At 37.5% G+C, this 26,694-nt stretch overlaps 1 protein-coding gene across 5 annotated transcripts in view; it reads right to left on the reverse strand.

Annotated features, from left to right (window-relative positions):
- MAPK8 (mitogen-activated protein kinase 8) overlaps window positions 1–26,694 on the reverse strand; it is a 43,480-nt gene that overhangs the window by 10,481 nt on the left and 6,305 nt on the right. For 2 of the 5 annotated variants that reach the window (XM_041461009.1, XM_041461013.1), the window contains exons 2-6: window positions 13,054–13,220; window positions 10,381–10,510; window positions 9,106–9,164; window positions 8,856–8,994; window positions 4,201–4,366 (exon numbers count right to left, since the gene is read on the reverse strand). In XM_041461009.1, coding sequence (XP_041316943.1) covers window positions 4,201–4,366; window positions 8,856–8,994; window positions 9,106–9,164; window positions 10,381–10,510; window positions 13,054–13,175 — 616 coding nt within the window. In that variant the 5' untranslated portion in view covers window positions 13,176–13,220. Of the gene's footprint in view, window positions 1–63; window positions 136–4,200; window positions 4,367–8,855; window positions 8,995–9,105; window positions 9,165–10,380; window positions 10,511–13,053; window positions 13,221–16,103; window positions 16,124–21,376; window positions 21,397–26,694 lie in introns of those variants that run through there. The other 3 variants (XM_041461010.1, XM_041461011.1, XM_041461012.1) reach the window with 3 other exon arrangements.

Raw genomic sequence — 26,694 nt, forward strand, 5'->3', positions numbered from 1 at the left:
ACATCAATAAGAAGGTTAATCACTTCCTAACTAATTCAACCTGCTGCAGCAGCACAAGGATACAGTCCCTTCCTGGAAAGAGGATTTTGTGGCAAACCATTTCGCCCATAATGCACCCCACAGACCATAAATCCACTATGTTTGTAGCACAAAAAGAAGGAAAAGCAAAGCAAACGGTCATTTAAAATTAAAAGAAGCATAACATGACTGCATCCTATAAACTGCAGAGACAGCACAGGAAGAAGAGCAAGTCTTTGTATTAACCAATGAAAACAGTTTAACATACACCATGTGTAAGGATTAGCTTTTAACTGTCTCAAATACAAGGCAGAAAAACATCCTTTTGTTTAATATAGTGCTAGAGCAAGAGCTTGAGCAGAGAGAGAGAGACACGGATCAAGCACAGTAAAGCACTTCTCCAAGGCAGGAGGCTTCCAAGTTACCTCTACCAAGGGAATAGATTCAAGCACCAATGACAGATTGATTCCTTCAAAGTAATTCAAATGTAATTGTAGGAATAAATCTAAAAGTAACTAAGTAAACTGACTGCAAAAATACTGCCTATTGAAACAAGCTTTTTAAGATAATTACATAGCAATTACAACTTGACATCAAGTATTTCCTAGAAGTCATTACCATGCATCTCTCTCTCGCTTTAAATAAAAAGCAAACAGAATCAGTAAAAGATCACTTAGAATTTTAGAGGATCAGTTAATGACAATGTTAGTATGCTCCTAGATTTTCAGTTCAAATAATTTGTTTTAAAATATGTCTCCAGTTACGCTGAAATAACACTTTATACAAAAGAAAAACTTAAAAGCAATTTTTAAAAAATGAAATATGCATTTTCTACATTACCTTAAAATAAATCACTCAGAAGACAAAGATGCACAAGTTTACTTTTTACAGGTAAGCCAATTTTTTTTGCCGTTACTTTCAGAAGTATTGTTAATTCCATATGCAAAAGTTTTCTTGAAGTCATAACAATGAAATTTTAACATTATAAATACTTTTATGTCAAATATGACACTGGAATTTCAATTAAGAAGATAACAGGGGGATTTAAGTGACAACAATAGTATAGTGATAATTACATGTAAATGTTCTGAAGGAGCTCAACAATGTCAAGCAAACAATATTGCTTCTTATTTTTCAATATTCCTTCTCCTTTATTTATTAAAGTTCCTCTAAAATAGTATCTAGATAATATGATAGGAGATCATAGTTGTGCATATTAATAGGTCAAAATTAAGGGCCTTGCTCATTTAAAAAAATATGGTCAACACCTTAGTTTAGTGCTCTTTTTCCTTTAAAAACTTTTTTTCAAATACTTAAGTACATATTATTTGGCTTAGAGACCCAAAGAAGCCAAGTTTTGCCTTTGACTTTTTAAATAAAATTCTGAATGTTGACTTTTTGATCTGCAAACAACCTGCTGCCATCCCAACCCAAAATACACTCAAATCTCTTGTAATTAGCTTGTGTCCAACATGATAAAGTTACCATTCTTCTGGTATCCCTACAAAACCAAATTTGAGATGTTTTGTGGTGTTTTGATTTGCTGCTTTCAACAAATCAAACAAAAACCTAACTACAGGTCTCTAACTTTTGTAGCAAACTGAACCAACGCTACTGTGAATACTTTTTCAGAAGACAAAAATCTCATTACAGATTTGAAAAATATTTTTTAAAAATCTATTGCTGTCATAAGGAGTCTATTTTATTCCTAAGCCTGTGAACTTACTGATTTTTGTAATTCTAGGAGAAAAAATACCATGTGAAAATGAAGTTTAAACCAAATCTACCTAGTAGGAAATGTAAAAGTAGTTGTTTCATAGTGTTTAGGGCTTTCCTTGTTTTTCAATGTTGCCTACCTGATAATCATGGACATAACAGTGCATAAATCTGTTAAGGAGCATGTGCATGAGAAATTCTTTAGTTGGCTTCTTAATGTGACACTCCCAAACATCCTTCGGTAACAAACCCTACATAAAAGTTAACTCTATGTATTTGTTTGGGCTCCCTAGTTTTTAAAACAATTAAAGATTTTGTGTCTGTGTAGTATAGCACCAAAAAAATGTTACCCTGCAGTACATTATCTCAGTCATCAAAATATATATTGCAATCCTCCCACAAGTTCAGCAGGGCACAAACTGCAGGAAACTACCAGACAACCATGTAACCATTACAAAACTGTCAATTTTCAGTATTTAACTCCACACTAAATAAGTTCACAGTGAGTTTAACTTTGGGTGTGATGGGCTACAACAGGCATCAATACTAACTGGTGAGGCTCCTGGAGAGCCCATGGCTCTTACTGTAAGTGCATCCTTGATACCCATGTCCCTGTCATGGCAGCTCCACAAACTCCTTGGCAGAGAAGACTTGAGCTCACATAAACTGCCTTTTAATGAGAGCACTACGTATGGAAATGCAACTGTCTTTGGACTCACTCCATACATTTACATTCTCCAGAAGTGCCACTCTCATTTCAGTCACCATGTATTTGGCTTTGTGAAGACATGATAGCTTTTCAAATGAAAGTAAATTATTACTTATGATACACAACACAACTCACGCTTCTGTAAGGAACAGGATTGTCACAAGCTTGACAGGTTACTCTAGAACACAATCTATCTAAGCCCAGCAGTGGACAGAACGTTTCACACTTTTGCAACCCAAAATTACTTATTATTTAATAGAAGAATTTAAACTGGGCAAGCTGAGTTAGAAAAGTTCTGACTTCATCAATTCCTTCTGTAAGGCAGCTGCATGACTCACTACTACAGCTTTAGGTACTTTTCCTTAATGTCCCTTAAATAGCCAATATAAAGTTTTGGGGGAAGAAAAGACAAAATTAAATTTGCAAATCTAAAAAACGTTAGGAATTAAATAACTAACTTGCTGTACTCAGCCTGTGACTCATAAATTACAGGAAAAACAGTCAATCATGGAGGACATTTGAAGAAATGTAGGTTCTCTCATGCACACTAACAATCTAAACAAATAAATATCTCAGTCTTGCAACAGAGATCCACTCTCATTCCTCTGAGTTGGCTTCTTTCATTGCTAGCACCATTCACACACAGCCTGAAGTCACTGGCTGCAATGGTATGCAGTTGCCAGGCAGGTCTGCAGACTGTATTAGGAATGCTGAAAGGCAGAGCAAGCCCCAGTTGTGCCAGGAGGTGAGGAGCCACACATCACATCCCCAGGAGACAGCTCAGGGCCTCCCTAGAGGCCTGGCCAGCAGAGTTTGAAACACACAGAGTGACCTGTGGGCACTGCCAGCCTGAGGGCTGACAAGGGAAAGCAAGGAGCTGCCTGAGCACGGGGACAGCACAGCAGTGAAACAGCAGCAGGATCAGGCCACTCCAATGGAGTGTCAGGAATGACACCACACCTGGTTCTCTTAATGGGTACTGCTAGCTGTTTCCTTGCAGGTGCAATGTATATGATGATGTGTTTCTCTCAAATGACAGATCTTTTTTTTATTTTCCTGTAGAAGATACTGAGAGGCAGACTGGTCACAGAGCGAGTATGGTCAGGAGGAAGTGCATGCAAATTCCCTTGGAATTTGTCATGGACCTCAAGAATCTATGATGCATGTACTGTCATCTTGACAGTTTTCTCTGTATGCTTCTCTCAAGTATATTATTGAGTTTTACTTCAGCAACATTAAGAACCTAGTGCAAAAGGCTCAAAGGAGGCTGGTTTTAATAAAAAAGCAATGCCACAGTAGGTAATCTTAACTTGTTTGTTCCTCAGTAGACTTTATGCTCCCTGTCTCCTGAAAGGCCATACCCAATACATTTATTTAGCATCGAATTTAGTACACATATCTACTGAAGAATTACAATTTCTTCTTCACCAGAAATAAAGTCAGATGAAGGTACATCAAAGTACATACTGCATATTAAGAAAATATACATCCAGTTCTTCCTGGATGTCATATAATCTACCAAGGATGTTATTTAAATTTTTAAACAAACAAGGCCCTCAATTTCTTCTCCTATTAAATGCAAACTAATTCTAATGGGTTGAGTTGAATAAACAAATTGGTGTATCCAGAATCTGCATTTTGGTCACAAGACTAATTTATACAATTTCTACATCTTGAAAAAAACATTAACATGTAAAATGTGGTGCGCCAAACAAAAAAAAATAAAGCTATGCCAAAGAAAGACTATATTTGCTGACCGTTTTCTTTGTATCCCATCCCTAGGATGACCTCTGGTGCTCTGTAGTAACGAGTCACTACATAAGGCGTCATCATAAAACTAGTTCCTGCAGTTCTGGCCAGTCCAAAGTCAAGAATCTTCAAAGTGCAGTCTGACTTTACTACTATATTACTGGGCTTTAAATCCTTTAAAAAGAAACACCATATATGACTGCTAAGACAAGCACAAAGTAGCCTGTGGTTCACATTTTAAAAAGATAATATTGCTAACATTAAATCCCATGCACACAACTACGTTATTGCTATAACTGCAGCTTTTTTCCCCTTGCATTAATGTGCATTCAGCAGATTACAGAATTAATTCCTTTATTGTGCTTGTAGATTTATATAGCAATTAAAGAAGGAAAATAAAACCAGCATTACAAGATATGTTAGCAATGTCTGAAATAAATTGAGGTTAGTAAGAAGTGTTAGCTCTCAGGAAAGATCTAGAAACTGCTCACTGGAACAATAATTATTACTACAATATAGAACACAAGTAACATGACAATTACTTGATTCAATAATCATCTTGATACAAGAATTATTAGAATTATAATGAATGTAAAAGGTTCATTTGCTAGTTGAGGTTACATTACCTCTTTTGAATCAATATATTTCTCTGAACAGAAATCTCCATGCCCACATGGTTTTAGTTTCAAATTTATGACTTGGTTTTATACTAAGTTTGGCAACCAAACCCAAAAAGGCACCATTGAAAAACTGCCAAAAATTAACACAATCCTTAAACTGGAGTGGAAAATGCTGACATGGCTTCAGATCATTTTGGTTAGCAACATGGCAACTATTCTCTACATTGAATCCTACTGACAATAGTGCCTTTACAACATTTATTTATACGAACACTGCACAGGCTTTCTCTGTCATCACCTCAGCAGGATCTTACACACACCTGAATGTCACAGAGTAAATATTACAGAGCAACTTCAGAATAACTTTCCAATCATAAAATCATTCACAGCACATGGGACAACACAGATAAGACTAAGATACTTCCTACACACACTCTACTGAGATTAATGAGAGAAAAACCTGAGATGTGACAGAGGACTCCAGCACTTGAGCAGTAATGACTTGATAAGTAGCCATATCTGTCTTTGTTTCTTAAAGACTTAAAGGTGGATTTCTGCCAGATTTATGTAGTTTTCATTTGTACTTGGATGGCTTTCAGCAATCTCCTGATAATGCTAAGATAACTGCATTAAAGATCGAGAGGAAACAACAAAAATAGTTCCAGAACAACAGAATTTTAATGACTAACTAAAAGTCTTGCATACATACATATTCACACATGCATTTCCTCACAAAGACTCTGTAGACAACTTTAGCTTAAAACATTCTCAAATACCACAAATGAATTTCAGTTCTATAAGGCCTTCTGGCAATTTAATATGCATGTTTCAGATTCTGCTACAGTCCTTTTTATTACCAGCTTTATTTCTACACACTTATTATTTTCAGGATGTTCATTGCAGAATGCCAGGCGCATGCTCAGGATATTAACTACACTCATCCTCCCCAAAGCTGCAGGATTAACACTCAAAATGTTAAGAATGGACAGCATTTGGTAAGCAAAGAGAAGATCTCTTATTTCTGAACACCATGTAGCTGTCATGAAGCCTAGGATCAAAATGATGAATTGACTTACACTGCATTAAAATTCATGCAGAGATGCAAAACCTGCATCTCTTATATATATATATATATCTTCTGTTAAATAAACAGAAACTCAAAAGCTCTTTTGGGAGTGATAAAATTAATTAGGATGGATAAATATAACCAGAACCTATAGCAGAAAATCTCCCACTGAACCCTGAAAATGTAAAATGTCAGTGCTTAAGACACAGATTCTTGCACGGCCATCTCCCCATTAGCCAGACAAGGAGACAGGGACATCTCTGGAGGGTAATTCATGGCTTCTTGGGGCTTTCTCTTTCTAACAGAAGATTTGTGAAGGGCTTCCATAATTAGGCCCCTTGTTAAGTACTCAAAATTGGGCAGAATTCAGTGTTTCAGAGCCTCCATGCAAGACTAATGAGCCACTCTGTGTTCCTCAGAAAGCCAGTGAGGCACAACTCTGCAATGCTGATCATTCATCCTCAGACTGTGAAATATAAATGAATGTGTACTTCTATATTGGCTGGAAATTGCTTCTCTGCAAAATGCTTGGAACACAGTAATGTTGACTGGGCAACATCTGTTAAAGTCAGTGCAAAGTTATGGTCAAATCTTTACCCATTGATATGGCAACTAAGTTTGCCCCTACAACTTCAAGGTGAAGTTGAATGAAACTCTTTGTGTTTGATCTCTGCCTTGTTCCATGCCTCTAGCCTGATATTAAAAAAAAAAAAAAACCCTTATTTCTATGATAAGTAGTATCCAGTGCTATAAGGCACATATACAGATTTTCATGATTTCAGTCATTCAACAAGCTTTGAAAAAGTTACTGTGATTACCACAGTATTACCACTATATTAGAAGCTGAAGAACCCAGTTAAAAAACATGTGAAACTACCAAAACCAAAAAAAGCTTAAAGCTTTAGAGATGACTGAAGTAGGTCATTAGATATAGCCAGAATTCATAGCTCCTTGGGCAGCCACAGTAGTGCAGGCTATGTTTAATACGTTTCAGTAAAGTAATTAGCTTTGGACATTAAGGACTGGTGCTGAGAGCCCAGAAGAATGCTACGAAGAGTTACCACTGCAGCCACACGGTCTGTGTGACACATGCCCCTTTGCACGATATCTTCCTTGTATGCCAAGGTTTTGCCCAGCTTCCTCCACAGGGAAACAAAACTTTGACACTTTGCATCTTGACGCAAAAAGGCACAATGCACTCAGCAGGTAATGCTGCGCCTGAATATCTTCAGTCTTCTAACAAAGTCTAAGAAGAAGCCAGCTGAAAATCTACCAGGAAGACACACAAGTGAAATGTCCTTCAAAAGCATTTGCACATGTCCTTTAAAAGCATTCATGCATACATATGGTGCTATTTACATAGCAATTGTATTTAGTTTCCTTAGGATAGTTTATCCCTGTATGATAGGAAGCATTTCAAAGACTTAACCCATATTTACAGAGCCAGGAATTCTACCCTCAAAGCTGTCTTTACTCTTGCCCAACTACCTAAGTAGATACTTCTTTTCTATAAATGTAAAAATGTTTAAATTTACCCACAACTTCTACAGGATCAATGCCTACTTCAGAGGAGTACAAACCACCCTGAGGCAAGCACACTTTTAAAAGCTCCCTTAAGCCTGTGCTTAAGGGATCCACAGAGAGACATTCTTACTTTACCTACTCTAGCATATACAGACAATACACTGTTTTCCAAAACTAAAAAAGACCTAGGAAAATCCACAGCATTAAACCTGCATACATAAATATTGAAGAGGAAACGTGAAACCACGTGTAAACCATTATTTCAGACCCACAAGCACATACATTAGAACACCACGGGCTGCCTATTGTCAGGCAACAGAGTACCACAACAGTAAGTGGAACAACCTAGTTTTGCTGAGCATTCCCATAACAATGCAAAAGGCCCAAGTGACCTATCTCAAATGGCCACAAGCAGACCAAGCAGCATCAGGTACAATGCCTAGTTGCAGGTAATGCTTCTCCCTCTCTTGCCCATCTCTTCCAACACATCAGTTCAATGAAATTGCATGCAAGAAGGAAGGTTTCATCACCTTCATTCCCTGAGCTCCTCACTGGAATGAAGCAGCTGATGAGTCCTAGAACTATGTGAGCAAAAGGAAGCAGCATTTGCCCATTCAAGCTGTATTTTCCATTCAAATAATTGTCCCTGTTTCCCTGGGTAAAAGACGGCACACTGAACAGAAGTGTCAGACTGCAGATCTAGCTTGCAGACCATTCAATACCCTAGTCACAATGTGGTGGACCACTGACCTGGACAAGCATCTTAACATAGCAATTCCTGTGGCAGCGCACAAGAAGTTATAACCAGACAATCTCAAACAATTTTTAATCTATATATCATTACATACGAGATACTCACTTGAACAGGCAACCTTAAATTCAAAATTTTTTACTAGATTGCAACACACACATGCCATTTAAAAAACTGTAGTCAGTTTTGCCTGTTAACCATCTGAGTGAATGATTTGTGACACACAGGTGTTATCCCAGTTCCAATTACAAGTCTTTATCATCACCATCTTATCTGGAAATTTCAGATAGTTATTCATTACTCCGCTAGTAACAGAGAAGAAATAAAATAGGCAGTTATTTCCAAAAATGGGATTTCAGGTTTGGTTACCAAAACAATAAAGGCAGAGACACTTCCAGATATCCTTTCCTGCCATGACTACTTTAGTAGAACGTTATACAGAATTAGAGGAGGTAATGCAACTCACTGCAAAAAACTTCAGTTTGCTCTGTGCAGATCATTATCAAATCATTTAAACATTCAAAAGGCTCATTCCAAAATTACCCTGGATAAAGGTGCCATGATTTCCCTTCAGCTTTCTCTCCCTGCCTATGGGACAGGCTATGAAACACCCTTCATGGTCCTATTTCTAACTTTTTTTGTCTTTTAAATACTCAAGATAAAACCAGGTGCAATGCAAATTATACATTTCAGTTCACTTACCCTATGAATAATCCCAGCTGAATGAAGATGTTTGATACCACACAGCATTTGATAAAGAAGATAGGACATTCGTTCATGGTCCAGCTCCATCTGAATCACTTGGCAGAGATTTGCATCCATGAGCTCCATCACTATGTAGCTTACAACGAAAAAAAAGAATAATCAGATAATGCTGCCATTTTACTGTATTCTCTCTCTTGATCACCTTTTCATAAAATAAATTCTCAGCTTTAGCTCAAATCTGACTTACACATCTTGAAATTCTTCCAGGGATTTTTGAGGTGTGAACACATTCAGTAGGCCGATTATCTGCAGGGAGGGGGAGAGGAAGGGTAATTGTACCACAGCAATAACAAAGTTGCAGAGTCAACACTTCAAAACTGCTAACTATCATTCTGCTATGAACCTCTTGTTATACACTGAAGCTTAAGATGCTCAGTAGCCCAACCTGGTCTAACATGATCTAAACAGATCCAAATGATTTTGAGAAGAGTATTTTTCCTCCACAAATCACATAATCCAAGGACACTCGGCATGTTAGCAAGATGATATTCAAATCCTAAAACCTAAGTAGCTTTGTCATGCTTGCCCTTCTTCCTACTTTCAGTTTGAAGACCTTTTTTTTTTTTTTCATGAGGAATAATAGAATTAAAACCTGATGAAGACTCCCTAAAAGATACTTTGCCACTGACAGAGGTGAAGAAACAACTTCATCCAAACAGAAAAACAGGTTCTTACTTTAGGACATTTCGCATTAAGAACGGATGGGATGTACAGAAAGAGGCCAAGCTCATGAGGAACCAGGCAGGCTTTCAATAGTTTATCATCATACAAATTATGCTATTAGGTGGAACATCCTTCAGTGAATCCATGTATAAACCACCCATGTGAGAAAAATTACAAAGTTTTCCCAAAAAGCTCTAAGACAGAGTAAGTTTCCTGACACTCTTCCTCCCTAGCAGCCAGGAGAAATTTTATCCTCCTGATAGGGGATTAAAAGAGAAGGTAAAGAAGACTGCATACATCTGACTCTGAAGGAAGAAAATGGCCAACATCAGCCTTCTGCATTTCAACTCCAATAAATTTATCACTTATTTGCTTCCCATTTCTATGATCTTGTCTACTGCACAGCTTCATAAATACTGGACAGCTACTGCGGTCACAATATAAGATTCTAAACTCATTCATACACCAGGGGGAAAAAAAAAGTATTATTTTTATTTTTACATAAAATTTATTTTTTCTTCTATGTGTCTAGCAGCAGGATGCACTTACCAGCCATGGTACTCTCATTTGACAGCTGCTTGTAAATTTTAGCAACATAACACTGAGTCCCTTGCTGAGTTTGAAGGGGCTATTTAAAGATTGGGCAGGTATTAAAACTAGTCAATAACAGCTCTTCTGCAAAACCCTTTGGGGATACAACTATGCAATGGAAATCTCCTCTGAAGTCACTTTCCAGACTTTTTCAAAGGATAACCTTGCAGTTAATTCTTCAACATCTGAAGGAGGACACTGCACTCACATTTTTGTGATTAACGCACTTCATAAGAACAAGCTCTCTGTAGGCTCTTTTAGCGTGGGTTTGGTTCTGAAACGGTCGGCTTAACTTCTTGATTGCAACATTCCTCTCAAGGATGGCGTCATAAGCTGCACTGTAATTACAAATAACATCATTACATCTCCAGTGTTAAGGTCCTTTAAGCTGTGGCAGTCGCAAACATTTTCAGCTAATTTGTATTATGTCTGCAGAAACCCCAAATTTTCAGTGTTATCCAGCTTTAGGAATGTGATATAGCAAAGTGCTCTTCTAAGCTGAGTGATTCAAAATTTAAAAATATTTCCCAGCCTCAAAGCATTAACACATGACAATCCCTACAATATAACGCAGTATTTCTGCTTCCAAAGATACTGAGTTCTTGCCACTCACTGGCACTCAAGTACAGACCATTACAAAAGATCCAAAACACTTCAAACATAAAAAGCACATCAATTTTACATAAAATTTTCACACTAACAGGGAGAAGGCAGGAAAAGTAGATTATATAAAGGTCCCATGCTTTCAATTATGTAGTTGCTTAATATCCTGATGACAATGACAGCATCAAAGTCAAGACAAAAAAAATGTTAAGAAAGCTTTAACCTCTAGATGTCACCGACTTTAATTTGGTGAAAAAAAAAACCATAACATTTTGTTTGCAGACTAATGCCAACATTGTCATACGATTCAGTGACACAGGCTGCTTAACTGATGAAGACTGTTATTGGAGACAACTCCCTTACATATCACATTTCCAGAACAGGAAGGCATGGCTTGTTTTTCCTGTAAGAGGTAATACAACAGATGACTGCCATGCAGACTCAGGAAATATTTATCAGTTACTAAAAAAGTATCAGCAGAGAAAATATTATTTTCTTGTCTCTTGTCAAGAATGGTACTCCAATCTAATGAAGAATATCTGCCAGTAAACAGTAGGATCTATTAAATCCAACTCACTACTTTAAGAAGTGGATTGTCTATGTAGTGTATAGGTTAGAATGATTTCTAATTTATCATCAACAAAACCTCTAGACACTACTAAAGAAAAAAAATGGGAACAACATGTACTAGTAACTGTCTTTTATGTACATTTTCAACTATAACTAGAATTCCTCCACCTGCCCCAAAGATAAGGATTATTTTATGAAAGGCAGCCAACACGGGACTGCTGTTCTAGTATTTAAACTTCTGCATTCCCTGTATGCAATAGCAGCCTAGAGCCTGTTTCAGTATCAGGCCATCTACTTAACATTCCTCCAAATCAAGTTGGATCAGTTACAACAGCAACAAAAAAAAAAGAAAGAAGTACAAACCATGACCACTGACAACAAAAACTCCAAAGAATTGCACTGTATAGAGACACATGAGCAAGATTTAACCACAGTCCTCATCAGGGTGAGCTGTGATTTAACTAAAAAGGCTTCAATTACATCACTAGCAGCAATTACAGAATGGCCCTAAAGTAATTACATGGTCAGTTTTGGGATCTCCACTCTAGGAAGGGCAATAAATTTGCAAAACAGGCAGTAGTTAACATATAACTGGCCATCAGAAGGACAGTAATAACAGCTAAATCTTTTATTGGCATTTATATAGCAACTAAACAAACTAGTCAGGCAACTGTCTACTTCCTCAGTACGTTAACACACATGCAAACAAAATTCAGATCAGTTATTCTGTTGCTGCTAGTTAATACCAGTAATCTTAATGCCAGAAGTTACCATTTCAAAAACAACTCCTTCTAGCGTTCTTTCTTCAAATTTCCATTTGCACTTATTACACTGTTTTATTAATCCTGCTAAAACACAATCATGAATTAAAAACCCACCTATACTACGTATTCTCTTTACACTGATCAAGAACAAGATCAAGGTAGTAAAGAGGTGACAGATTTGAGATTACACTCTCCCCTAACTTTCTCTTCCTTGATGCTCTTACATTTTTATGTACCTGATTAACATCTTAAGAATTACAATAAACTGAAAAATCGGCAAGGTCCTGTGATATTTACATCCTTCTCAAACATTCAGAAAAGCTTCCAGGAAGGTTAAGCCAACATTTCTCTTTGAGGCAATGCCACTGCACAGGAAACAGTGCCTACAAGCAGCTAGCTGTCAACAACTTAAATCAACTGGACACTTTTCACTCCACACAGCAGAGCTCTTACTCAAAGAATGACACTGTCAGATCATACTTTCCCAAACTGCATCAGGCACTTCCATGTGACAGCCAGCATCCCAAATGCTCACTCATTGGTATCAAGGACTACTCAGATTGTGAAACAGACTCCTAATAAGCCATTTCAAGTAGTGGGAACATTTACAAGCAGCAAGTATTATAGGGTATTTTTTTTCTGGCTTTTGTTTCACTGCAAGCAGTGTGGTTTAGGATTAGGATTAGTTTCTTTATCCAATTTCTATTTCCCCCATTAATTTACAGGACTCAGCACAATTGGCTGAATTTGCACAGAAGGGCATCAACTCTAAAGTTGAACAGGTCAAAAAGCAACAGCAAGCCCTCCCTGAGGAAAAATGGTCACCAGTTACCATTGCTGTTTTGCCTGTAAAAGGTAATTCTCCACACTCCTGGCTCTGTAACATATAACACCTCAAAAAACTAAGTCAAGGAAACCTAAAGATGACACTTAAATTTACCTACCATACTATCCCTTGTGCTCCTGATCCTATTGGTTTCAAATTCTGATACCGTTTCAATACGGTGAAAGTTGAGTCTCCAATTTCAACACTGTAGAAATTGTTGTCACGCTTGCTCCTGCTCATGACGGCAACTTGGTTAGTTCACTTCATCCAAATTTTGCTTCTGGCCTATGAAGACACAAAATTGGAAAAGCTAAGATTTTACAACTGTATGTAACCTGACATAATGCAAAACTCCTTTTAAGACACACAAGACACTTCCCAAATAAATCCCAAGTGCACATATAAGTTATTTCTAATGACTGCAGGAGTAAGATGGCAGGTATTTGAAATGCTGTATTTTTAGAAGTGTTCCTAAGGCAGGGTTCTAGAAGGTCAAAAATAATAGAAAACTGACAGTTAATAGACGATAGAAAAATCTTAGATGGAAATGACAGAAGATCAAAAAGGCAGGAAGCTCCACATCATCCAGAGAGCTCCAAGAGTCCTACCATACCTCCATACATACATATGCAGCAAGGGAGCAGGGCTTGGGCCAGACATGCTCCAGAGGCCCCATTCAACCCAAATTATTGTGTAATTCCATAAAAAAAAAGAGTGACAGAACATGAACAAGTCTTCCAGACAATGCAATCATTAAAATACTCTGGTCACAACCACCAAGAATACCTGACACTGATATAGAAACACATACAGTCATTTGAAGCCAGAAAAGAAAAACTGGCCTTGTCAGATATCTTTCATGAGGAAAAGTAATAATCACAGAGAGAACAAAAGTAAAGAAAACGGATGTCTATTCCACCAAAGTCTTCTCGTATTAAAAAAAGAAATGCAACACCTCAATACACATGTCCCACAGGAGAAAAAATAAAACTGCATTGTAGCTTTTACAGTAATACTTCTCATTTCTTTAATGCTACCTGTGCACTTTTAGCTTTGTCTTTACACATGTTTTGAGTGTAGCTGTAACAGATGCCTAGTAGTGCAAGTATTTGACTAGAAGAATTGTCTTTGTTTCTTCAGCATGCTGTCTTCCATTGTTATTAACTTAAGGAACATCTTCCTGTATTATTCAACAGTCCCAAAGAGACTCTTGCCTTCCATACGCCACAACACTATATATTTGTTAAATTTTAAGCAATCTTTGAGAACACAGACAGTGCAAACGTTGCCTCCACAAATAATAACAAATATTGCACAAGTAGTATTCTTCTTAGAATAGATGTATTCCGCTTTTAACTAGCTAACCTGTATTCATTTCACAGCTAGAGGTAAAAACAAAACACTCTGATGTTCTGTAAAGGAGACATTTTTAACTATTTGATATACTGGTAATTAAAAATGCACTACCTTAATTGGCATTTATCTCAAAAGAAATATCAATTTCAAGACCCCTTTTCCAAAATGCTCAAAATTGTCAAAAAACCATACCTCTGTTATAAAGAGTTATAATTTATATCAAACCAGCATCTCTCAGTGTTTTAACAGTTTTGTTAAAGGCTTCCTTCCCCAGTTGACAGGGCAGGCATAATTGGGCAATAGTAACTGTTCATTAACACAAGAAAAAAATCTGTATCCAGACTGCACTGGTAGGGTGCAGGTCAGCTTACTGAGGGAGACCAAAAGCCTAATTTCTTAGCAACACATGACACCAACCGCAGCTCTTTCTCCCCTGTCCATCTTACCCCTAAATCTTTGGATTCTGCCACTTCCTCAACACTGAGAAGTACAGATGTACAGAAGTACACTGAGGAAGTACAGATGTACTTGCACATAGTTTTGGAATAAAAATGCCCAACAACATATAATGATAAAACCCCCTGTGAATTAGAAATGAGAAAATTTGTTGTGGACAGTATGAAATCAGCCAAACACATTTTTGAAAATCAGAAAACAAAGAATGAAGACACTAATTCTTGTAACCTTACATTTGCTTATCGTCAGCTGAGAAAAAACCCAGTGCCTTGAGTTTATCCTCTAAAACTGTATTAAGATCTAGTGACATTGACCAATGCAGGATTAGCTGGAACAGCTTAGTAGACAGAACTCTGCTGTTTGGTATCAGCATCAAGATAATGAAAACTTAATACTTCACTTTGGATAATTCCTCAGAAACAAATGCAGGAAGGACTGCTCCCCTCCTTCCAAGGCTTCCAGGTGAATGTTGGCACCATTCTACAAGTCAGTATTTTGAATAGTCAAAGCCAAGTGTTCAATTGCATTCTCTTTCATTTTGGCAAACTTTATAGAATCAGAGAGCGAAATCAAACAAGTATAATTTAAGAAAAGGATCTTGAGAGAAAATGTTCTCTGAGAAAATAATTCCTTTATAGTAACAGATTTTACATATATATCATACATAGTATTATAACCAAGCAAATTTTATTGCCTTGAAGCCTCATAATTTGCTACAGGTTCAAAACTGTAAAATAAGCTTCACAATACGTACAAGGAAACTTGTATTTACTAACCATTTTATAATTCATAACAGTGAATTATATGCAGCAGCATATAAAAGAATTCATTGTTTATTTTTACTAATAATATGAGGAAGGAGGAAGAGGTATCCCAAAGTGAGGAAGGAGTGCCTCCAGGTGCTGTAAATTCTCATTCCTTCTTCTGCAGCCCTACACGGCATTCATTAAAAATTATCAGTCTGTACTGTGACAGCAAGAGGTACAGTCTCTCTCTTCATTTTAAATGCAGGCTCTCCTGACATAAAACAGATTTACTCAGTGCTTCAGAAGACATGGAGGCAATTCTCAGAAACGCCATTTCTCCTTGCACATTTTGTGTGCTGAGGGGATGTAAATAAGCCCTTTGGATGTAATGCACTCAGGTCAGCAAAGAGATCTGAGAAATTACATATGCCTAACCCCTGCCTCCAACCCCCTGGCATTTCATCTGGCCATTAATTACAGCTTCCTCAGGCTGAACCAGCCCTGACATCCATCTCCTCTGCACCCCTTGCCTCAATATCTCATAACCATAACACAGTTTTGTCCATCAACCACGGAGAGTGTCAGCCTCTCATTTCATAACCACACTTACTTCCATGCAGTGCTTTGCTCCCACTCAGCTCAGAGCCCAGTGTAATCCCCCTTTCTTCATCTCAAAGGAAACCTCCTCACAGATGTCTGGTCCTGCCTAGCTCTGTAAACACAGTTCACAGAAGAAGGCCAAATAGTTATTTTTTTCCTATCTGTTAATTTACTGGTGACTAGTCTTAGGAAGCCTAGCTTCAAAGATTCACAACACCAGAAATCCTATCTTTAAATATTAAAGCAAATCTAAATTCAGAAATTGTTAGGCTTTTAAGATTCTTACACAATGTATGCATGCCATGTCCTTCATTAAAACATGATTAAGCTATATCTGATACATTCACCTGTCTGAAATTTGACATTTTGTTCCATTTTCTAACAATTTTGCAGAAGCACAGATGGAAAGAGAGGGAAGATGGAGACTCCAGATTTCCATTATTAATGAGGAAACTAATAATACACTTGTCCCATTAACTATCAGCTTGCTGGAATGTTGTGAACTGTCAGCACAGACAACTTCAATTTCCTCTCACACACCAACTATTGTGCCTTTCCTTGAAAATACTGTGCCTAAGCAAATTACACTACATGGCAACGTTTTACTGGCAGCCCACAGTGAGTCAAGAAAAGGATATTTCAAAACTGAATTCTAAGATACTCCTGTGTGGTATATTGTCCTAAGCACTATTTATCCAAGGAAGCACAACAAAAATGTAGGAACTGAAAGTAACACTATATCCAGAGTGAAATTCCCCCTAAGGAATATGCAAGGCTGGATGTAAGTTTTATTCTGAATTCACTAACAGGAACTACAGTTCAACAATTCTTCAGGAGACTTCAGGTGGTCAACAACTTCCACTCCTCAGTCTGTACAGCCTGATACAGCTGTAAAAACAAACACAGATGCATTGAACATAATACTCCATGAAAACACAAGTAGCATTTATCTATGAAAGTATCATGGCTAACCTTAATAAGTACGCACATTTATAAACCGTTTCACTGACACTTCCTCCTCCACAACTGAATGAAGTCTGAGCAAAAGTCTTCATCCAACTTTAAAATAAACATATTTAAAATAGTAAAGAAACCATGTATAGCATTGGTCATACCCAAATATGCACATATTTGTCATTTGCTTCTGCTTAAAGAAAGGCATGTATCTTTAGCATGTCTCAACAAGACTGTTCTTTGTAAACTTGATGACTTCCAGATATCTGTGAGACAGCATAATGCTGTATTTCAACACTAAATTTTGTCTCTAATGCAGAAAACATTCAATTTATTAATCAAGATACAAGACCATGTATGGTCAGTAAATGTTAATAAGTTTTTCCAGTACAGCCTAAATATACTGGAGAAACAGATGGGTTTGGGATAGAAAGATACCATGGGAAAGGAAGGCGCTAATTCTTTGCTCATATAGCTTTCAATTTAAAAGCCCTACTGAAGGTGCGTTAAATACCTTAGAAATGGCCAGATAAAAAACCAAAAAAACAAAAAAAAAAAAACAACCCAAAAATACCCAAAAACCAACAAAACACAAAAACTTGCAGTAGCAAATTATATAAACAATAGAAATATTTCTTTAGAAGGCAGAGAGAGATGGCTTGCTACTCATTCCAGACCCTGTTGCATTCAATGCTCTTTACATGTACAATAGCACTGGTCACTGCTCTAAAGGGGCCTCCAGACTAAGAAAGCTTTAACTCTGAAGGGCGAGCTCCCAAGTGCAACGAACTCCAAAGGTGTTTGGAGCAGAGCTGGCACCAGCGTGGCTCCATGGAGGTTCCCAGCTGTGCAGAGCCCGTGGGACAGACAGTCACCAGGCCTGTCCTCACCGTGTCATTCTGGCTGCACTTGGGCAATCTCAAATGTTACTTTTCAAAATCACTCCAGACTCATCTGTACTAGGACTCCAAGAAGTTTAGCTGAAACATCAGGCAATTAAAAATTTGCTCACCTCGTGGGCCCCTGATTAAGCACAGCAAGTTTATGCATCCACAGTTAGAAAATAACTGGAAAACCATGTGCTCTCCCCAAGATATCAGAGTATTTACCTTCTGCATAGCACCACCATGAAACAGTATTTTCTTGGCTATGCCACCTGCTAGCCTTCACATCAAATACAGACCAAGACAGAACTTCTGAAATCGTGGATCACTTTGAAACCCACACATAATTAAGTGAAAGGTTACTCTGCCTAGACAGTGACCTGAATGCATGCATTGCAGACATACAGACAAACAGAAATGGAACAGGTCCTCTGAAAGAAAGCCTCTCTCACTTTAAATAAGAGCACAAAATATTTTATAACCTCTTCTGCAGTTTCCCACCACTAGAGATATTGACAATGAACAGGAAAGCTTCAAAGACAAAAACCATACATTTGAGAGGCGTCTCTTCTTTTAGACAAAGAACCAGAACCCCAGTGATAATTTTCCTACTGGAAATAGACATGGAAATAGAATAAGCCAGAATTCTGCCAACCTAAAGGGTGAGAAACATTTGCCCTGTACAGCTCAGTCTCTAAGACTGCTCTTAAGTGCTGGTTTATATCTTCATTAGACAACACAACATGAAAATCCAGGCTTCATCCTTTCATCCTATCCTATAACGCATAATCTCTTACTCTAGGAGTATTCTTTTACGTAAGAAATTATACATACTCAGCTTATTTCTACTTCAGTGAAGTACAGCTGAGAAGGTATTTTCATACCCCAGTACCCTGAAATAAATAAAACATAAGAAATGAGAAAAATGATCATGACTTCTAAAAATAAGTCATTTTCTTCTAAAAAGAAATTATCATGACTTCTAAAGCAATCTTCTCCTAGACAAGCACGGATCAAGTGGTCTAAGTCTTTGAAGAAACTTTGGATGCTAAGCCAGCAAACAGTCTTTGGGACAAGACATGTCTGAGGCACAACACAAACACCAAATAACAGTGATGTGTCTACATGTGCTGGCACAACAGTTCTACAGTGAAAGATTACTACAGGAGCTGCTCAGAAGTAGGACTGACAAAAAAATGAAGACCATGACAGTCAAAGAGATGCAGAAATGGAAGAAGGCAATTTTAAAATAAAACAATTGCATATATTAACACATTAAATAGTAATATAATCAACATAATATAATAAGCTACCTATCAATGATGATTCAGTAACTCCATTGAGAAGGCATCTAACACCATGAAAATGAATGTTCTGTAGGAATCTGTGGCTGACCTAGAAAAACCCAACAGCTCTTCAAGTACATGCTAGTTTGCTACTGAATGGAAAACAAATGGACGGTGTACATAAAGCTCTCGCATTAATGACTTTTATTTAATTTCTTTGTGAAAATGCAGCTGATTTGTATGCATCATGTGTTTTTGAATGCTTGTCAAATTTTCAGCTGTCATGTTTAAAGGTATCTGGATACCTGCTAAATGGATAGCTCAAACACAGCCTAGTTTTCATGTATGCTTGCTTCAAAGGCTCAAATTTAGAAAACAAAAGAATTGTTTCTAAAGGTAACTTCATAGCTCATTCAGTTAGTCTCAGAAGTAATTATGGTTTTAATGTTTTGTTTGTCCATGCTGCCCTCAAAACTGAATGTTGTATTTTGCAATACTCCCAGCTCGGTTAAGTATTAATGCAGATAGAGCATTTGGAAGAAGGAGTTAACATTAGCTGGGCGAAAACTGCAGCAAGATATTACTAAACCATTACAAATGCCAAAGATGTCTAAAAACCTGAAGCTTATTCTAGAATGGAATATTCTCACTGATGACTCTAGGATTTGCATGGCTTTCAAACGACTCTTTCACAGATCAGATGGTTTTAAGCTGAACAACCTGCAGCTGCCTGAACTACTCCTAAAAATGCTGGTGTGTTTAAGGAGGCCTCCAGCTGCTGTGCCCTGGCCCTGGCAGTGCCTCTCCCCTTAAACACTGCTCACCTGCATGAACACAACTCTGCCTGCTCACACCACTCACAGGACAAGAGGCACAGCACAAACTGAAAGGCTACAGCTCTGATCTCAGGAGCTATTTTCTGCTTGCAACTATTAAACAAAACCACAAATATACTGGAGTGATTCTTGTATAGCTCAGGTCAGAAGCACAGCACGGGTACATTTCTTAAAATAACTACATTTTAACATATCTTTTGTTCACCAAGAAGTCAAACTTCAGTTGTTACAGATTCAGTAAAGCAAAGGTGAACACTAGATCTCAGTGTTCACCAGAAAAAGAAGTACTGAGGCTGGGGAAACCTGCATAAACATGACAAGGGCACATTTAGATTTCTATGTTATGACTTGCCTACTGCTTTCAAGTTCAAACAGAAAAGGGCAGTGTCACTCTAGTTTGCTCAAAGACAAGAAATTTAATTTTTTTTAAACTTTAGGACAGTTACATTTTTTATAGCCATTTATATATGGAGAATTCAAAGCCAATTACTTGATTTCCCAGAACCTGTTGAGTCTTTAACAATATACAGATGGCTTTCTTCACTAAAGATGGTAATTTCAGAAAAGATGACAGGTTTATTATAGACAAATTTGGCTAGAAAGCAAAATATTCCTGAGTACACAACAGCAAATGAAACTTATAAAATGTAATATGGGCTGTTTAAATCAAGGAATTACTTCACTGGTTTGGCAAACATTGTTGCCAGATTGATAAATCTCTTGCAGAGATATAGAGCCCTCTGTGTTAATCTAATTCTGTCCTCAGTACAATTTAACAGGGAACAACTACGTAGAGTCCTAAATTAATAAACAATGGACAAAATCCTCTAATATGAATGCAACCTTTGCCATAATTTAATGTTGCAGTTTACAGGTTGATATAGTGACTAACAACATGCTCCAGATGGATCACATAATGACTTTTCCCAATAATCTAGGAAACTAGATACAGTTTTCTTCATATGTATCTGCTATCTCACCTTATTAAGACAGTTAGTCAGACTAATTTAGGAGTCTACTAGAAGGGGAGGACATACAGAGAAATAAGCCACCTCCTTCTCTACTCCAGCAGTCTTTTCTTGGCAGTAGTCACCTTACTACAGTTTACACAGAATAGATGATAATCTATTTGAAGGTAATTGCAGTGGACTGCACTTAAATTATGCACTCCAAAAATCACCTGGAGGCCCTTTTATAAAAAGGAGGTGCCTACTACTTAAACAGCACAGGTTCACAGTGTCTGATAATCTGATTTTAGCCTTCACAACTGATGTCTTTCCCCAGATACCAGTTCTGTTTAGAACAGACAAGTAATCCTATTACCTTACATAGAGGGAGCTCTGCTCTGCTCTGCAATGCCCTGCTCCAGATATAAGTATATAAAAAGCATGAAGGGCCTCAAGAGCCACAAGGTCCTAAGAGTTTTCACTCTGATTAGCAGTGACTGAAGAGTTTTCCAGATCCTGAATCAAAACAGAAATAAATATTTACAACGTGCCAAGGAGAACATGAAGACAAAAATAACAACAAAACAGAGCCTGAATTAGTACAGGAACATTTGGGTGGTTTTTAACCCCATCTGTAAAATCTGTGGTGAGGATGATGAAGAAGATTCGAATCCAAGTGCCCTGAGGATGAACTGAGGATGTTCTAGAGAAACACTAGAGGTACTGATAAACGCTACTCAATTTATCAAAAACTCTTCAACAGACTCCATGCTCAGCCCTCTATTTTTTCCTCTTACAAAACAAGGTGAACTTTTACGTTTTATACTGCTGTAGTAGAATTTGAGGGGCAGGGAAGGAGAAAACTTCATGGAAAAAACAACCATCAAGTTTTTATTTTTAATCTAAATTACACTTAGTGATCTTCCTGCATTTTAAATCTTCCCCACCCTAATTTTTATGTACTTTATAAACTACAATAGAAGGGGGCAAAATGAATCAATAAAATTTCATATCTACTGAAAGCCAGCATCCAGCTCAAAGACAGACTAGGAGTCATCAAAAGAAAATATGCATGCAAAAAAGGACCTATCCTTTTTTATCCATGCAAAAAAATGCATGTTCTGTTTTTCATCTTAATTCAACTGACCTGCTGCTTTTTTTCAGTCATTTCAATCCTACAAAGAGGCTGTGCCAGCAGCTACAGCACCTGGGTAAAGCACAGGTAAACAGCCTGATCCCCAACCACCACTAACATTGGGAGCTTCCTTGTTTGCTTTGAAGGGAGGGACAGGAGAGGGGAATTATTACTGACAGCCAGGCAAGAGGAACATACTTATCTCCCAAGCAGAGCTTCCAGCAGCAGCTGCTGGCAAATGCAGCCCCTTGAGTTTTCCCGTTTCAGGCTGTTACTCACCCTCTGGTGAAAAAGCCAATTTCACCGACACTGAGGACAGACATGTTCTGCGGTGTCACTGAAGCAGGGATGCCCCAGGGATTATATTTGCAGAGTCAGTCATACAGATAGGAACTTGAAGCTGGCATGTTCTCCAGCGCTTCCTCTGTCAGACTTCTCTGATCAATACTATAGCATCTAACAAAAGTAAATGTTTCCACTAAAGATTGTGCTGTTTTGAGAACCTCACCCCAAATGGTTTCAAAACTCACAATAAAAGGTTAATAAAATCAGGAATGAGCTCAAACCGCTAATTTTGAACATGTTTTTTGCACCAGTGCTGGAACTCCCTGCATCAAATTACATTCAAATACTATTTAGCCTGAAACAGCAATCACTCACAGGTGCAGTCACCAGTGCTAAAATATTAACAGCTGAACCTGAAATTAGGGAAACCTGAACTTGGCAACAGGGATTTTTGTATAAGGCAACTGGAACATGAGCTTTTTCACTTCCATGTTTCAAGTACCTTGGAATAGTCCGATACACTGTCAGAAGTAACTAATGGCTCAGAAGCTGTTTTAGCTGTAAGGAAAGACCTCTGACTGGCAGCAATAAAATAAAGACTGTAACTAGCAAAATACTGATACTGTCTATAAACAGGTAGGGTAAGATCACATGCAAACATGCAGAAAGCCACAAGAAACAACTCCTGTTGTTAAGCAATGCTCCAGGTGAGACATTTCCTGGCACTGCTGGAATGGACAGGACCACCGAAGCTCTGCCAGTGATTTCACACACTGCTCCCCATGGAGCACAGGCAGCGTCAGCACCTCCACATCACATTTCCCTCAGAAGCTCAAAGCAAGCATTTATGCAAACCAAGTACAACATACCAGTGTTTTCTCATCCTGCCTGCTGAACGAGGGTCAGCTGAAACTGCTGAACTTGCATTCACAGCTTCTGAGTACCACTACATAAAAATCAATATTACTGCACATTTCTAAAGCCAATTCTCATATTGCAAAACACCTCTTGCAAAACACCCAAAATAAGACAATCATTTCTGGTACCACTAAAACATTACCTTTGTTTAACATAAAATTCAATTCCTCTGAGAAGTGAATTCTTTATAGTCAGAAAAAAACACAATCACACACCTTGCACAAGCAGGATAATGAAGAACCAAGTAACAAATGCACCACTGTAAATGACTTACATTGTAAGTTTTGCAGTGATTCTCTTTTCAAAACAGACACTCTTTGGGTTTTATCAGTAGACTTCCTATAGAGAGGATTAATCCACTTTCTTCCTTTTGCACCTACATTTCTCGACACTCTAAGATATTGTTCCATAATGCTATTAGTTTATAAATTACAGCCTTTTTACTACAAAAAAAAAAAAAAAAAAAAAAATAAAAAAAAACCAAAAAAAAAACATATTGCATATGTCATTCATGAAGAGTTAAGGCATTGTTTGTTAATGGCACAGGATAATTAAAGACTGCCATAAAGCACAGGAAAAAAGCCACATGGGCTGTATGTTTCTGTTTATCTTACACACACACATTACCTAAACCAGTCAGGTAACTGATACACTTCTGGCACCTTGAGCTAGTCAGTTTTATTTCTCTTTTACAACTGTGACTAAAGCAGCTGGTCACAGAAGAAATTATCCAGACTTTTGGTTTAGGGGCTGCCTGCCAATTAGGTAAAACACACATTACAGCCACCAGCAGCTCTAACTTCATCACATGGGAAGTTAAACAAAATTAAGATTCAGGAAACAGGAAAATGAGAAGTCAAAATACAGAGACTTAAAGTAGCCAGAGGGCAAGGAAAGAAAGATGCATAAGTGAACGTATGCTATGAGCTCCATGAAAAGGTGAAAATTTGTGCTTGCTTATCTGCCATTCCTTCAGCCATTTCCCGCCCCCTCTAAGCAAGGACAGTCTGCCAGTTTGTGACAGGGAAATGCAACCTCACATTTCTTCATCATCTGTGATTATTACACACCAAGTGCTATCCAGATTGCCAGGTTTCTGAAATGTAATATCTTTAAAGGTCCATAATCTAAACATGAAGCTATCTCTACAGAAAGACACCAACATAAATACTTAAACCTTCTGAAAGCTGCACTAAGAGTTACAAAGCTTAAGAATTGCCCAAACTTTATCTAAGGCTTTCAAGTTGATTTTGGTGATAGACACAGTCCTGGTAATCCAAATCAGCAGCAAGTAAGACAGCAATACTTAAAACTTCCCAGCACTTCTCACAGTCAACTCCTACAACACAGCTGCTCCAAAATACCAGTGCATCCTTTCTGGAAAACCCTCACCTGTGGCCAACAGCACTTAGTAATTCTTACCAAGCTACAGATCACTTCTAATCTAGTTTACTATAGTGCCACTCTGCTGCAATATGGTATTCTGTATTACTTGTCTTCCAGGGGGCTGTATTTTGTGATAAGGGCACATGTGACACAAAGCTTAACACAGGCGGCTGTACAGTGAAATTCCTAAAGGAATACACTGCAGAGTTCATGTATTCTTAAATATTCTTGTTTTATTAAGTCATTAGACATCAGCAGCAGCTGTTTTAGAAAAGCATCTTCCATTCCCTTTAAAACAGGTTTTAGATTCAAATGCCAGGACGCTGTAAATGAGGCAGACAGGCTGCAGCATGCAATACTCACCAGCCTGTAAACTGGCATTTCTAATGATGAAGATTCTCATCCTACCTTTCCTCCTGACTTTCTTTATTGACTCCTGAACTGTGACTTTAATTAACCATGAAGAAATTTATTAGGTAACATTTTTCTAGAACAAGCAGTATCAGAATGAGTAGTGCTATATCTACAGAAAAAATATCACTCTGCAAACTCTGCTGTGCTACATTTGATAGAAGAGCATCTCTACAGCTTCTTCAGTGTAACATCGTATGAAGCTCCACTACAGATTGGTTCCATGATGAATCCTATTATCACAATATATGATAATATAAGATGTTGTGTCTTCCAGGTCAGATTTGTCACAGAAATCATAAACCACAGTAGCTTCAACAAAAGAAAACTTGTGTGACTCTACATTTTCATAAAGAAGCTGTTATGACAACAGATTAAAAGACTATTCTTAGCAAAATTCTCCTTTTCAGAAATAATAGGATAAGACAAGGATCTTCCAATTCCTTAATCCTTTTTCGAATAAAAGATAATAGAAAAGAATGGCAAATGGGGAGAAAATCAAGGTATGCATGTTTTTCAAAGCTTAAGATATTAATGTTCATTGCAGGACACTATTTGTCAATTTAATTTGTTTTGGCTTTTTGTAAATACTGCTCTTAAAATGTGAAATCAGTGAAAATTCAGTAAAGCAACAGTTCAACAAACGGTTCTATTTTAAGCAGTAACTGTCAGAATTTCAATCTAAGTGCCTGCTGCTGGATCCAGAAAACACGTTTAATCATAGTCATGCCTAAACCATGACTGAAAGCACTGCATTCTAGGGAATGCCATTCAATGATGCCTTATGTAGCTCCTTTTTCACACAATCATGTGTCATGGCCCATTCTACTTACTCAGGTACGTGAAAAAACGTAACCATGTAAACCTTGAAATTGACAAGAAAATAATAAATTACTAATCTGGGCACAACACTGTTTCAACTGACTACCTAAGGGAGTGCTAATTCCCACCATTCCACAAAGGCATGCCTTCATATGGTAGCTCTCTGCACATCCACTGGCAAAGCAACAAAGATGCAAGCCAACAGCAAAATAAACCAGTGAATATAACTCAGAGTGCTTCAATGAGATCTGCACAAGTTTAGAAGCAAAATCCTACCCTGAGAGTAATCTGGGAGGGGGAGGAAATGCTTGTTCTTTAACCTCTTTTTGCAGGGAAAAAAAGCATAAAAAAGCTAAATGTTTCAGCAAAAAACAAAATTAAATGGTTTTTTAAATTGTTTTAAAGGACAACAGCAAACAAAAGATACAAAGTGACCTAAAATAGTAATTAAATATCAGTGATCAAGAGGACAATAGCTATAGAACATTAGAGGAAGGAAGGATTTGGGTAACAGCTGGGAAAAAAGTTTTCAGAACGTTTTAAAACTACATTAATTTTAACTTTTAATCCCAGCTATGAAAACTTAGAATCCAATTATGAATGTGCTACTTCTGTTAATTCATGCATTTATCTGTGAAATACAAGCAGATTAATGTGCTATGAAATCCTGTCTAAAGTATTTGGCATAAAATACCTCAATAATAAGAGCTTTAGAATGGAACAAAAAACTCCAACAC

The sequence above is a fragment of the Pyrgilauda ruficollis genome, unplaced genomic scaffold (assembly GCF_017590135.1).
Source record: "Pyrgilauda ruficollis isolate IOZ18807 unplaced genomic scaffold, ASM1759013v1 scaffold15, whole genome shotgun sequence".
NCBI lineage: Eukaryota > Metazoa > Chordata > Aves > Passeriformes > Passeridae > Pyrgilauda > Pyrgilauda ruficollis.